The sequence below is a fragment of the Eleutherodactylus coqui genome, chromosome 3, assembly GCF_035609145.1.
Source record: "Eleutherodactylus coqui strain aEleCoq1 chromosome 3, aEleCoq1.hap1, whole genome shotgun sequence".
NCBI lineage: Eukaryota > Metazoa > Chordata > Amphibia > Anura > Eleutherodactylidae > Eleutherodactylus > Eleutherodactylus coqui.
In genome coordinates this window covers 1887250-1901087 of record NC_089839.1, presented here as the reverse complement: position 1 = coordinate 1901087, position 13838 = coordinate 1887250, and the positions used below count along the sequence as shown (strand labels likewise).

General features: G+C 49.0%; 1 protein-coding gene across 2 annotated transcripts in view; it reads right to left on the bottom strand.

Annotated features, from left to right (window-relative positions):
* The window catches only part of VASH2 (vasohibin 2), a 71752-nt gene that overhangs the window by 23766 nt on the left and 34148 nt on the right, over nt 1-13838 (bottom strand). Inside the window, exons 6-7 of one of the 2 annotated variants that reach the window (XM_066595055.1) lie at nt 12212-12593; nt 9614-9726 (exon numbers count right to left, since the gene is read on the bottom strand). In XM_066595055.1, coding sequence (XP_066451152.1) covers nt 9614-9726; nt 12212-12593 — 495 coding nt within the window. Of the gene's footprint in view, nt 1-9609; nt 9727-12211; nt 12594-13838 lie in introns of those variants that run through there. The other variant, XM_066595057.1, reaches the window with a different exon arrangement.

Sequence of the window (13838 nt, the reverse complement as noted above, 5' to 3'; positions counted from 1 at the left end):
CCTGTGTAGCCATGTCTGGTCCCTATATATTAGGACAAGTACTAAGGGTGTCCTGTGTAGCCATGTCTGGTCCCTATATATTAGGACAAGTACTAAGGGTGCCCTGTGTAGCCATGTCTGGTCCCTATATATTAGGACAAGTACTAAGGGTGTCCTGTGTAGTCATGTCTGGTCCCTATATATTAGGACAAGTACTAAGGGTGCCCTGTGTAGTCATGTCTGGTCTATATATTAGGACAAGTACTAAGGGTGCCCTGTGTAGTCATGTCTGGTCTATATATTAGGACAAGTACTAAGGGTGCCCTGTGTAGTCATGTCTGGTCTATATATTAGGACAAGTACTAAGGGTGTCCTGTGTAGCCATGTCTGGTCCCTATATATTAGGACAAGTACTAAGGGTGCCCTGTGTAGCCATGTCTGGTCCCTATATATTAGGACAAGTACTAAGGGTGTCCTGTGTAGTCATGTCTGGTCCCTATATATTAGGACAAGTACTAAGGGTGCCCTGTGTAGTCATGTCTGGTCTATATATTAGGACAAGTACTAAGGGTGTCCTGTGTAGTCATGTCTGGTCCCCTATATATTAGGACAAGTACTAAGGGTGTCCGGTGTAGCCAAGTCTGGTCCCTATATATTAGGACAAGTACTAAGGGTGTCCTGTGTAGTCATGTCTGGTCCCTATATATTAGGACAAGTACTAAGGGTGCCCTGTGTAGCCATGTCTGGTCCCTATATATTAGGACAAGTACTAAGGGTGCCCTGTGTAGCCATGTCTGGTCCCTATATATTAGGACAAGTACTAAGGGTGCCCTGTGTAGCCATGTCTGGTCCCTATATATTAGGACAAGTACTAAGGGTGCCCTGTGTAGCCATGTCTGGTCCCTATATATTAGGACAAGTACTAAGGGTGCCCTGTGTAGTCATGTCTGGTCTATATATTAGGACAAGTACTAAGAGTGTCCTGTGTAGTCATGTCTGGTCTATATATTAGGACAAGTACTAAGGGTGCCCTGTGTAGTCATGTCCGGTCCCCTATATATTAGGACAAGTACTAAGGGTGCCCTGTGTAGTCATGTCTGGTCTATATATTAGGACAAGTACTAAGGGTGCTCTGTGTAGTCATCTCTGGTCCCTATATATTAGGACAAGTACTAAGGGTGTCCTGTGTAGTCACGTCTGGTCCCTATATATTAGGACAAGTACTAAGGGTGCCCTGTGTAGCCAAGTCTGGTCCCTATATATTAGGACAAGTACTAAGGGTGTCCTCTGTAGTCATGTCTGGTCTATATATTAGGAGAAGTACTAAGGGTGCCCTGTGTAGTCATGTCTGGTCTATATATTAGGACAACTACTAAGGGTGTCCTGTGTAGTCATGTCTGGTCCCTATATATTAGGACAAGTACTAAGGGTGCCCTGTGTAGTCATGTCTGGTCCCTATATATTAGGACAAGTACTAAGGGTGCCCTGTGTAGTCATGTCTGGTCTATATATTAGGACAAGTACTAAGGGTGTCCTGTGTAGTCATGTCTGGTCTATATATTAGGACAAGTACTAAGGGTGCCCTGTGTAGTCATGTCTGGTCTATATATTAGGACAAGTACTAAGGGTGTCCTGTGTAGTCATGTCTGGTCCCTATATATTAGGACAAGTACTAAGGGTGCCCTGTGTAGTCATGTCTGGTCCCCTATATATTAGGACAAGTACTAAGGGTGTCCGGTGTAGCCAAGTCTGGTCCCTATATATTAGGACAAGTACTAAGGGTGTCCTGTGTAGCCAAGTCTGGTCCCTATATATTAGGACAAGTACTAAGGGTGTCCTGTGTAGTCATGTCTGGTCCCTATATATTAGGACAAGTACTAAGGGTGCCCTGTGTAGCCATGTCTGGTCCCTATATATTAGGACAAGTACTAAGGGTGCCCTGTGTAGTCATGTCTGGTCTCCTATATATTAGGACAAGTACTAAGGGTGTCCTGTGTAGTCATGTCTGGTCTATATATTAGGACAAGTACTAAGGGTGCCCTGTTTAGTCATGTCTGGTCTATATATTAGGACAAGTACTAAGGGTGCCCTGTGTAGTCATGTCCGGTCCCCTATATATTAGGACAAGTACTAAGGGTGCCCTGTGTAGTCCTGTCTGGTCCCTATATATTAGGACAAGTACTAATGGTGCCCTGTGTAGTCATGTCTGGTCTATATATTAGGACAAGTACTAAGGGTGTCCTGTGTAGTCATGTCTGGTCTCCTATATATTAGGACAAGTACTAAGGGTGTCCTGTGTAGTCATGTCTGGTCTATATATTAGGACAAGTACTAAGGGTGTCCTGTGTAGTCATGTCTGGTCTCTATATATTAGGACAAGTACTAAGGGTGTCCTGTGTAGTCATGTCTGGTCTATATATTAGGACAAGTACTAAGGGTGTCCTGTGTAGTCATGTCTGGTCTATATATTAGGACAAGTACTAAGGGTGTCCTGTGTAGTCATGTCTGGTCCCTATATATTAGGACAAGTACTAAGGGTGCCCTGTGTAGTCATGTCTGGTCTATATATTAGGACACGTACTAAGGGTGCCCTGTGTAGACATGTCTGGTCCCTATATATTAGGACAAGTACTAAGGGTGCCCTGTGTAGTCATGTCTGGTCTATATATTAGGACAAGTACTAAGAGTGTCCTGTGTAGTCATGTCTGGTCTATATATTAGGACAAGTACTAAGGGTGCCCTGTGTAGTCATGTCCGGTCCCCTATATATTAGGACAAGTACTAAGGGTGCCCTGTGTAGTCATGTCCGGTCCCCTATATATTAGGACAAGTACTAAGGGTGCCCTGTGTAGTCATGTCTGGTCACCTATATATTAGGACAAGTACTAAGGGTGTCCTGTGTAGTCATGTCTGGTCTATATATATTAGGACAAGCACTAAGGGTGTCCTGTGTAGTCATGTCTGGTCCCCTATATATTAGGACAAGTACTAAGGGTGCCCTGTGTAGTCATGTCCGGTCCCCTATATATTAGGACAAGTACTAAGGGTGCCCTGTGTAGTCATGTCTGGTCTATATATTAGGACAAGTACTAAGGGTGCTCTGTGTAGTCATCTCTGGTCCCTATATATTAGGACAAGTACTAAGGGTGTCCTGTGTAGTCACGTCTGGTCCCTATATATTAGGACAAGTACTAAGGGTGCCCTGTGTAGCCAAGTCTGGTCCCTATATATTAGGACAAGTACTAAGGGTGTCCTCTGTAGTCATGTCTGGTCTATATATTAGGAGAAGTACTAAGGGTGCCCTGTGTAGTCATGTCTGGTCTATATATTAGGACAACTACTAAGGGTGTCCTGTGTAGTCATGTCTGGTCCCTATATATTAGGACAAGTACTAAGGGTGCCCTGTGTAGTCATGTCTGGTCCCTATATATTAGGACAAGTACTAAGGGTGCCCTGTGTAGTCATGTCTGGTCTATATATTAGGACAAGTACTAAGGGTGTCCTGTGTAGTCATGTCTGGTCTATACATTAGGACAAGTACTAAGGGTGCCCTGTGTAGTCATGTCTGGTCTATATATTAGGACAAGTACTAAGGGTGTCCTGTGTAGTCATGTCTGGTCCCTATATATTAGGACAAGTACTAAGGGTGCCCTGTGTAGTCATGTCTGGTCCCCTATATATTAGGACAAGTACTAAGGGTGTCCGGTGTAGCCAAGTCTGGTCCCTATATATTAGGACAAGTACTAAGGGTGTCCTGTGTAGCCAAGTCTGGTCCCTATATATTAGGACAAGTACTAAGGGTGTCCTGTGTAGTCATGTCTGGTCCCTATATATTAGGACAAGTACTAAGGGTGCCCTGTGTAGCCATGTCTGGTCCCTATATATTAGGACAAGTACTAAGGGTGCCCTGTGTAGTCATGTCTGGTCCCTATATATTAGGACAAGTACTAAGGGTGTCCTGTGTAGTCATGTCTGGTCCCTATATATTAGGACAAGTACTAAGGGTGTCCTGTGTAGTCATGTCTGGTCTCCTATATATTAGGACAAGTACTAAGGGTGTCCTGTGTAGTCATGTCTGGTCTATATATTAGGACAAGTACTAAGGGTGCCCTGTTTAGTCATGTCTGGTCTATATATTAGGACAAGTACTAAGGGTGCCCTGTGTAGTCATGTCCGGTCCCCTATATATTAGGACAAGTACTAAGGGTGCCCTGTGTAGTCCTGTCTGGTCCCTATATATTAGGACAAGTACTAAGGGTGTCCTGTGTAGTCATGTCTGGTGTATATATATTAGGACAAGTACTAAGGGTGCCCTGTGTAGTCCTGTCTGGTCCCTATATATTAGGACAAGTACTAATGGTGCCCTGTGTAGTCATGTCTGGTGTATATATATTAGGACAAGTACTAAGGGTGTCCTGTGTAGTCATGTCTGGTCCCTATATATTAGGACAAGTACTAATGGTGCCCTGTGTAGTCATGTCTGGTGTATATATATTAGGACAAGTACTAAGGGTGTCCTGTGTAGTCATGTCTGGTCCCTATATATTAGGACAAGTACTAAGGGTGCCCTGTGTAGTCATGTCTGGTCCCTATATATTAGGACAAGTACTAAGGGTGCCCTGTGTAGTCATGTCTGGTCTATATATTAGGACAAGTACTAAGGGTGTCCTGTGTAGTCATGTCTGGTCTATATATTAGGACAAGTACTAAGAGTGTCCTGTGTAGTCATGTCTGGTCTATATATTAGGACAAGTACTAAGGGTGTCCTGTGTAGTCATGTCTGGTCCCCTATATATTAGGACAAGTACTAAGGGTGTCCGGTGTAGCCAAGTCTGGTCCCTATATATTAGGACAAGTACTAAGGGTGCCCTGTGTAGCCATGTCTGGTCCCTATATATTAGGACAAGTACTAAGGGTGCCCTGTGTAGCCATGTCTGGTCCCTATATATTAGGACAAGTACTAAGGGTGCCCTGTGTAGCCATGTCTGGTCCCTATATATTAGGACAAGTACTAAGGGTGCCCTGTGTAGCCATGTCTGGTCCCTATATATTAGGACAAGTACTAAGGGTGCCCTGTGTAGTCATGTCTGGTCTATATATTAGGACAAGTACTAAGGGTGTCCTGTGTAGTCATGTCTGGTCTCTATATATTAGGACAAGTACTAAGGGTGTCCTGTGTAGTCATGTCTGGTCTATATATTAGGACAAGTACTAAGGGTGTCCTGTGTAGTCATGTCTGGTCTATATATTAGGACAAGTACTAAGGGTGTCCTGTGTAGTCATGTCTGGTCCCTATATATTAGGACAAGTACTAAGGGTGCCCTGTGTAGTCATGTCTGGTCTATATATTAGGACACGTACTAAGGGTGCCCTGTGTAGACATGTCTGGTCCCTATATATTAGGACAAGTACTAAGGGTGCCCTGTGTAGTCATGTCTGGTCTATATATTAGGACAAGTACTAAGAGTGTCCTGTGTAGTCATGTCTGGTCTATATATTAGGACAAGTACTAAGGGTGCCCTGTGTAGTCATGTCCGGTCCCCTATATATTAGGACAAGTACTAAGGGTGCCCTGTGTAGTCATGTCCGGTCCCCTATATATTAGGACAAGTACTAAGGGTGCCCTGTGTAGTCATGTCTGGTCACCTATATATTAGGACAAGTACTAAGGGTGTCCTGTGTAGTCATGTCTGGTCTATATATATTAGGACAAGCACTAAGGGTGTCCTGTGTAGTCATGTCTGGTCACCTATATATTAGGACAAGTACTAAGGGTGCCCTGTGTAGTCATGTCTGGTCACCTATATATTAGGACAAGTACTAAGGGTGTCCTGTGTAGTCATGTCTGGTCTATATATTAGGACAAGTACTAAGGGTGCTCTGTGTAGTCATCTCTGGTCCCTATATATTAGGACAAGTACTAAGGGTGCCCTGTGTAGTCACGTCTGGTCCCTATATATTAGGACAAGTACTAAGGGTGCCCTGTGTAGTCATGTCTGGTCCCTATATATTAGGACAAGTACTAAGGGTGTCCTCTGTAGTCATGTCTGGTCTATATATTAGGAGAAGTACTAAGGGTGCCCTGTGTAGTCATGTCTGGTCTATATATTAGGACAACTACTAAGGGTGTCCTGTGTAGTCATGCCTGGTCCCTATATATTAGGACAAGTACTAAGGGTGCCCTGTGTAGTCATGTCTGGTCTCCCATACATTAGGACAAGTACTAAGGGTGCCCTGTGTAGTCATGTCTGGTCTATATATTAGGACAAGTACTAAGGGTGTCCTGTGTAGTCATGTCTGGTCCCTATATATTAGGACAAGTACTAAGGGTGCCCTGTGTAGTCATGTCTGGTCCCTATATATTAGGACAAGTACTAAGGGTGCCCTGTGTAGTCATGTCTGGTCTATATATTAGGACAAGTACTAAGGGTGTCCTGTGTAGTCATGTCTGGTCTATATATTAGGACAAGTACTAAGGGTGCCCTGTGTAGTCATGTCTGGTCTATATATTAGGACAAGTACTAAGGGTGTCCTGTGTAGTCATGTCTGGTCCCTATATATTAGGACAAGTACTAAGGGTGCCCTGTGTAGTCATGTCTGGTCCCCTATATATTAGGACAAGTACTAAGGGTGTCCGGTGTAGCCAAGTCTGGTCCCTATATATTAGGACAAGTACTAAGGGTGTCCTGTGTAGCCAAGTCTGGTCCCTATATATTAGGACAAGTACTAAGGGTGTCCTGTGTAGTCATGCCTTGTCCCTATATATTAGGACAAGTACTAAGGGTGTCCTGTGTAGTCATGTCTGGTCCCTATATATTAGGACAAGTACTAAGGGTGCCCTGTGTAGCCATGTCTGGTCCCTATATATTAGGACAAGTACTAAGGGTGCCCTGTGTAGTCATGTCTGGTCTATATATTAGGACAAGTACTAAGGGTGCCCTGTGTAGTCATGTCTGGTCTATATATTAGGACAAGTACTAAGGGTGCCCTGTGTAGTCATGTCCGGTCCCCTATATATTAGGACAAGTACTAAGGGTGCCCTGTGTAGTCCTGTCTGGTCCCTATATATTAGGACAAGTACTAAGGGTGTCCTGTGTAGTCATGTCTGGTGTATATATATTAGGACAAGTACTAAGGGTGCCCTGTGTAGTCCTGTCTGGTCCCTATATATTAGGACAAGTACTAATGGTGCCCTGTGTAGTCATGTCTGGTGTATATATATTAGGACAAGTACTAAGGGTGTCCTGTGTAGTCATGTCTGGTCCCTATATATTAGGACAAGTACTAAGGGTGTCCTGTGTAGTCATGTCTGGTCCCTATATATTAGGACAAGTACTAAGGGTGCCCTGTGTAGTCATGTCTGGTCCCTATATATTAGGACAAGTACTAAGGGTGCCCTGTGTAGTCATGTCTGGTCCCTATATATTAGGACAAGTACTAAGGGTGCCCTGTGTAGTCATGTCTGGTCTATATATTAGGACAAGTACTAAGGGTGCCCTGTGTAGTCATGTCTGGTCTATATATATTAGGACAAGTACTAAGGGTGCCCTGTGTAGTCATGTCTGGTCTATATATATTAGGACAAGTACTAAGGGTGTCCTGTGTAGTCATTTCTGGTCCCTATATATTAGGACAAGTACTAAGGGTGTCCTGTGTAGTCATGTCTGGTCCCTATATATTAGGACAAGTACTAAGGGTGCCCTGTGTAGTCATGTCTGGTCTATATATTAGGACAAGTACTAAGGGTGTCCTGTGTAGTCATGTCTGGTCCCTATATATTAGGACAAGTACTAAGGGTGTCCTGTGTAGTCATGTCTGGTCTCTATATATTAGGACAAGTACTAAGGGTGCCCTGTGTAGTCATGTCTGGTCTATATATTAGGACAAGTACTAAGGGTGTCCTGTGTAGTCATGTCTGGTCTATATATTAGGACAAGTACTAAGGGTGTCCTGTGTAGTCATGTCTGGTCCCTATATATTAGGACAAGTACTAATGGTGCCCTGTGTAGCCATGTCTGGTCTATATATTAGGACAAGTACTAAGGGTGTCCTGTGTAGTCATGTCTGGTCTATATATTAGGACAAGTACTAAGGGTGTCCTGTGTAGTCATGTCTGGTCCCTATATATTAGGACAAGTACTAAGGGTGTCCTGTGTAGTCATGTCTGGTCTATATATTAGGACAAGTACTAAGGGTGTCCTGTGTAGTCATGTCTGGTCTCCTATATATTAGGACAAGTACTAAGGGTGTCCTGTGTAGTCATGTCTGGTCCCTATATATTAGGACAAGTACTAAGGGTGCCCTGTGTAGTCATGTCTGGTCTATATATTAGGACAAGTACTAAGGGTGTCCTGTGTAGTCCTGTCTGGTCTATATATTAGGACAAGTACTAAGGGTGTCCTGTGTAGCCATGTCTGGTCCCTATATATTAGGACAAGTACTAAGGGTGCCCTGTGTAGTCATGTCTGGTCTATATATTAGGACAAGTACTAAGGGTGCCCTGTGTAGCCATGTCTGGTCCCTATATATTAGGACAAGTACTAAGGGTGCCCTGTGTAGTCATGTCTGGTCTATATATATTAGGACAAGTACTAAGGGTGCCCTGTGTAGTCATGTCTGGTCTATATATATTAGGACAAGTACTAAGGGTGTCCTGTGTAGTCATGTCTGGTCTATATATTAGGACAAGTACTAAGGGTGCCCTGTGTAGTCATGTCTGGTCCCTATATATTAGGACAAGTACTAAGGGTGCCCTGTGTAGTCATGTCTGGTCTATATATATTAGGACAAGTACTAAGGGTGTCCTGTGTAGTCATGTCTGGTCTATATATTAGGACAAGTACTAAGGGTGCCCTGTGTAGTCATGTCTGGTCTATATATTAGGACAAGTACTAAGGGTGCCCTGTGTAGCCATGTCTGGTCCCTATATATTAGGACTAGTACTAAGGGTGCCCTGTGTAGTCATGTCTGGTCTATATATTAGGACAAGTACTAAGGGTGTCCTGTGTAGCCATGTCTGGTCTATATATTAGGACAAGTACTAAGGGTGCCCTGTGTAGTCATGTCTGGTCTATATATTAGGACAAGTACTAAGGGTGCCCTGTGTAGCCATGTCTGGTCCCTATATATTAGGACAAGTACTAAGGGTGTCCTGTGTAGTCATGTCTGGTCCCTATATATTAGGATAAGTACTAAGGGTGTCCTGTGTAGTCATGTCCGGTCCCTATATATTGGGACAAGTACTCTGATAGGTCACGTGTTTCGCCCACATTCTGGAATTGCGCCTGTAGAACACATTTAGCCACAAGTCCTGTAATGTCATCGGCCCCCAGAACATGACCGCATGGACACGCAGGTGAGATCAGGTACCTTTACACACGGTGACTATCGTTGGAAACCGCTAATCCGGGCAATAATCAATCTGTGGACGCCGGAGCCAATCAGGAATCTGTTTCACTGTGAATGGAGGCGAGCGGCCATAACGAACCTCGGCGCGCTGCGTCTTTATTCAGTGACTGCTATCAGTGGGGCGGCTGATGGCTGCTGTTGTCTCGTGTAAAGGTACCAGTGGTTGTAAGGCAGACAGAGACAAGTCAGTGCCTGCTCCTCGGCAGGCGGGGGCGGTCATACTTACGATTTATCTCTCCGGCAGGCGCGCCTCTGGGGGCTGATCCGGACTCTTGGAGGAGAAACTGATTTCCCTCTGCGTTCCTTCACCGGAGACTGAACACTTGATGACTTCAGGATCTGAGAAGAGAGACGAGAGGTTCATGGGATGCTGGAGCATCGAGACTGCAGCACCTGTACATGGCAGTAGGGGCATCAGCCCCAAACAGCCGGACTACCGACCACCACCACTTACACAGGAGCGGTGGCCGTTCAAGGGAATGGAGGCGGAGCTTCCGGCTGCCCATCACCTCCATTCACAGTAAGCAGGAGCCGTTCAGCGCTGGAGCTGATCCCGTTAACACCGAGCGACTAGCTAGTTTCAGTGATTATTTGGACGACTGGCAGCGGGTGTGCAAGTCCGCAATGGGCTCACGCCCACGGCCGTTCTGCGCAGGGCACACCCCCACGGCCGCCCTGCGCAGGGCACACCCCCACGGCCGCCCTGCGTCTCCAGCGCCCGGAGTACTGCAACTCCCCCTAATATGTCTGCGAATAACCCCCCCCCCCCCCCCCCCCCCCCCCCCCCCAAGAATCCGCAGTGATTCCCCTCAGCCGTCCTGTAACGAGCGCCCCCGCAGGGGTCCGGGGGTGTTTTTCACATGACCGAAAATCACATAAACAATATGCAGCTGTGAACAATCCGACCGAAAATAACGGCTTCCATTTGGATTCGTGTGAATGAGCCCCACGGGAAGCCCAAGTCATCCTGTAGCTGGAAGGTCTGGTGACAGCAGAATGTTCTAGAGGGCGGACGCGGGGCGAGCGCTGCAAGGAACCCCCTTATTACCTCTCCTATCCACAAGGCGACTGGAGAACCATCCCCATGACTGCAGACCGCCGGAGACGCTGCGCTCTGCCTCGTACACAGCGGTGGCCCCAGGACTTCTGGCCGTGTCAGATACAATCGGTTTACGGCGGGTGTGACGGCAGCCAGGAGTCGGGCGACATCGCGCAATATCTCTAATATTGGCGTAAGAACGCTCCCTGCGCACATTTGTGTTCAAACCCACCGGCGGCTCTGATGCGCGGGCGCCAACAGACAGCGCCCACTGAACAAGGAGCCAGGATTTGGTATTTTTGGCACTTGATCATTTTGTTCCCCGAGAGGTAAGCCGCCGGCAGCGCTGTCCGACCCCCCCGGCACACACGGACACTGCATGCGGAGCGCGGCTACTCCTCCAGCAGTCCATCACCTCTCAGCGATATCTCTGTACAACTACAACCCCCAGCATGCCCCCACAGATGGAGACCCCTGCAATACGCTATCCCCCGGTGGTGGGCGCTCTCTGATAACCAACATGGTAGATTCCCCGCCGCGGACAGAGAGCTCTCCACTTTGCATCCCGCGCTCTAGAACTCCCATCACATAAACCGCATCACTCTGCGGCGCGGCGCTGGTAAGGCGGCGGCCATGTTTTCCTATTCTGACAACCCCTGGAGTTTTGTAACCAGGGAGCATCACAGGCGGAGGCGCAGATGGCGGCGACCGGTACGCTTTACACAACGGGATACTTAGGATGGTGCTGAAGTACTTCACGCTCTGGACGGTGAGGCGCCGCGGCACTCAGGAACGAGAGGAGGAAATCACATTGGTTTCCATGGCAACAAAATTGAAGGAAAGGAAATGAAGGGAGATTGTGCGTAAAGTGCCCCCCGGTGGGTACCGCACTCCGTACATCCTGATAGTCACACCCTTACAGGCCTCCTCCCACCATATTTATTGGCCGGCTACAGGACGAGGACACTTCAGATGGCCGAGACCCCCAGTAATCCCGGGACTGGTGCCCCCCTTGTGCGCACGGTCAGCCGCCGCTCCATTCACTTCCGGGATAGAGGTAGGTTCCCGACCGCTGCAGTCCGTTCTCCAGATGTGACCGCCAGCTGCACCAATCTCAGGACCACCGGGGACCCCCAGCAATCACCCACAAGGCCGCGCCCGGGGATTGCGGTGCACAGGGCCTTATTTGTTGCTTTGGAGCCATTTTTTGAAAGGTTTTATAATTAATAATTCATACTTTATTAAAGGCGTCCTCATAAACGGATGACAAAGTTCCCTCTGCTAGGAAAACCGGGCCGTAAGCGTCCAGTCTCCCTGCAGCACCCCCACTGGTGAACTGAAGTATTACACAGTGTCCATTCATACCGGACGGGTCCTCTGAAGAGAGACGCACTTTATAACCGCTCTCCCCTCCGTCCAAGAGACGAGGATCCCGAGCCGGGACCCCTCTAATAGCTCACAGTTTTCTTATAAGTTGTATGATGTTGGGTTTTGAAAGGTGGACCACCCCTTTAAGAAATTCGGAACTAATAGAAGACCCTCCTCTACTAGCCAGACTAGAGCGTGGCTTCTCCGTGGTGGACCACCACATCCCTGATTTACATGGCCTGGCTAGTGATGTTAATGGACACCGTGTAATGCTTCTTTTCCCCTGTAGAGGCGCTGCAGTAAACTATAAGAATTGCTGGCCAATTCTTAGTGATCGCCGATGGTCCTGCGATCAGCTCATCGGGGTCTAACAGACATGCACTTCATAGGACCCACCATTATGGTCCCCCCACCTACCTTCATCCTCATGTCACGGGCGTGCTTCTCCAGCTCCTTCTTGATATCGGCTCGCACCATCTTCCCCATGTTGATGACCAGATAGCGCCACTCGATGGGCTGGAAGGTGTGGGGGTCATGCGGGACGTATAAACCGATCTTCACCTTCTTAACCGTGTGAGAATATTTTTTGTAGGAGTCTTCAAAGTCAAAGATGAGCTCACTGAGCGTCTTAAAGGCCATGGGCTTATCCATCAGATCCGGCCTCCGGCTCATGCCCAGCGTGCCGTAGCGCCCGTTGTGGTGGACGCCCAGCACCACGTGGTGGAAGAAGTTCCCTGAGAACTGGGTTTTAAAGCTGATAGGGAAGCGCTCCACGCCCGTCTGCCCGTTGGTGAGATATCTGCAGGACTCTGTCAAGGAGGAAGCACTGCAGCGCATGCAGGCGCCATTATTATGGATGGTGTGCCCCCCTCATTACTACAGTACAGCCCCCTCCCAGCACATCGGACCACCAGTGCCCCCCTCATACTACAGTACAGCCCCCTCCCGGCTCGTTGGACCGCCGGTGCCCCCCCCCCATACTACAGTACAGCCCCCTCCTGGCTTGTTGGACCACCAGTCCCCCTCCCTCCCTCCGTACTACAGTACAGCCCCCTCCCAGCACATCGGACCACCAGTGCCCCCCTCATACTACAGTACAGCTCCCTCCTGGCTCGTTGGACCACCGGTGCCCCCCCCCCTCATACTACAGTACAGCCCCCTCCCGGCTCGTTGGACCGCCGGTGCCCCTCTCCCCCCCCCCCCCCATACTACAGTACAGCCCCCTCCCGGCTCGTTGGACCGCCGGTGCCCCCCCCCCCCCATACTACAGTACAGCCCCCTCCCGGCTCGTTGGACCGCCGGTGCCCCCCCCCCCCCCATACTACAGTACAGCCCCCTCCCGGCTCGTTGGACCGCCGGTGCCCCTCCCCCCCCCCATACTACAGTACAGCCCCCTCCCGGCTCGTTGGACCGCCGGTGCCCCTCCCCCCCCCATACTACAGTACAGCCCCCTCCCGGCTCGTTGGACCGCCGGTGCCCCTCCCCCCCCCATACTACAGTACAGCCCCCTCCCGGCTCGTTGGACCGCCGGTGCCCCCCCCCCCCCATACTACAGTACAGCCCCCTCCCGGCTCGTTGGACCGCCGGTGCCCCCCCCCCCATACTACAGTACAGCCCCCTCCTGGCTTGTTGGACCACCAGTCCCCCTCCCTCCCTCCGTACTACAGTACAGCCCCCTCCCAGCACATCGGACCAGCAGTGCCCCCCTCATACTACAGTACAGCTCCCTCCTGGCTCGTTGGACCACCGGTGCCCCCCCCCCTCATACTACAGTACAGCCCCCTCCCGGCTCGTTGGACCGCCGGTGCCCCTCCCCCCCCCCATACTACAGTACAGCCCCCTCCTGGCTTGTTGGACAACCAGTCCCCCTCCCCCCCTCCATACTACAGTACAGCCCCCTCCCGGCTCGTTGGACCGCCGGTGCCCCTCCCCCCCCCATACTACAGTACAGCCCCCTCCTGGCTTGTTGGACCACCAGTCCCCCTCCCCCCCTCCATACTACAGTACAGCCCCCTCCCGGCTCATTGGACCACTGGTGCCCCCC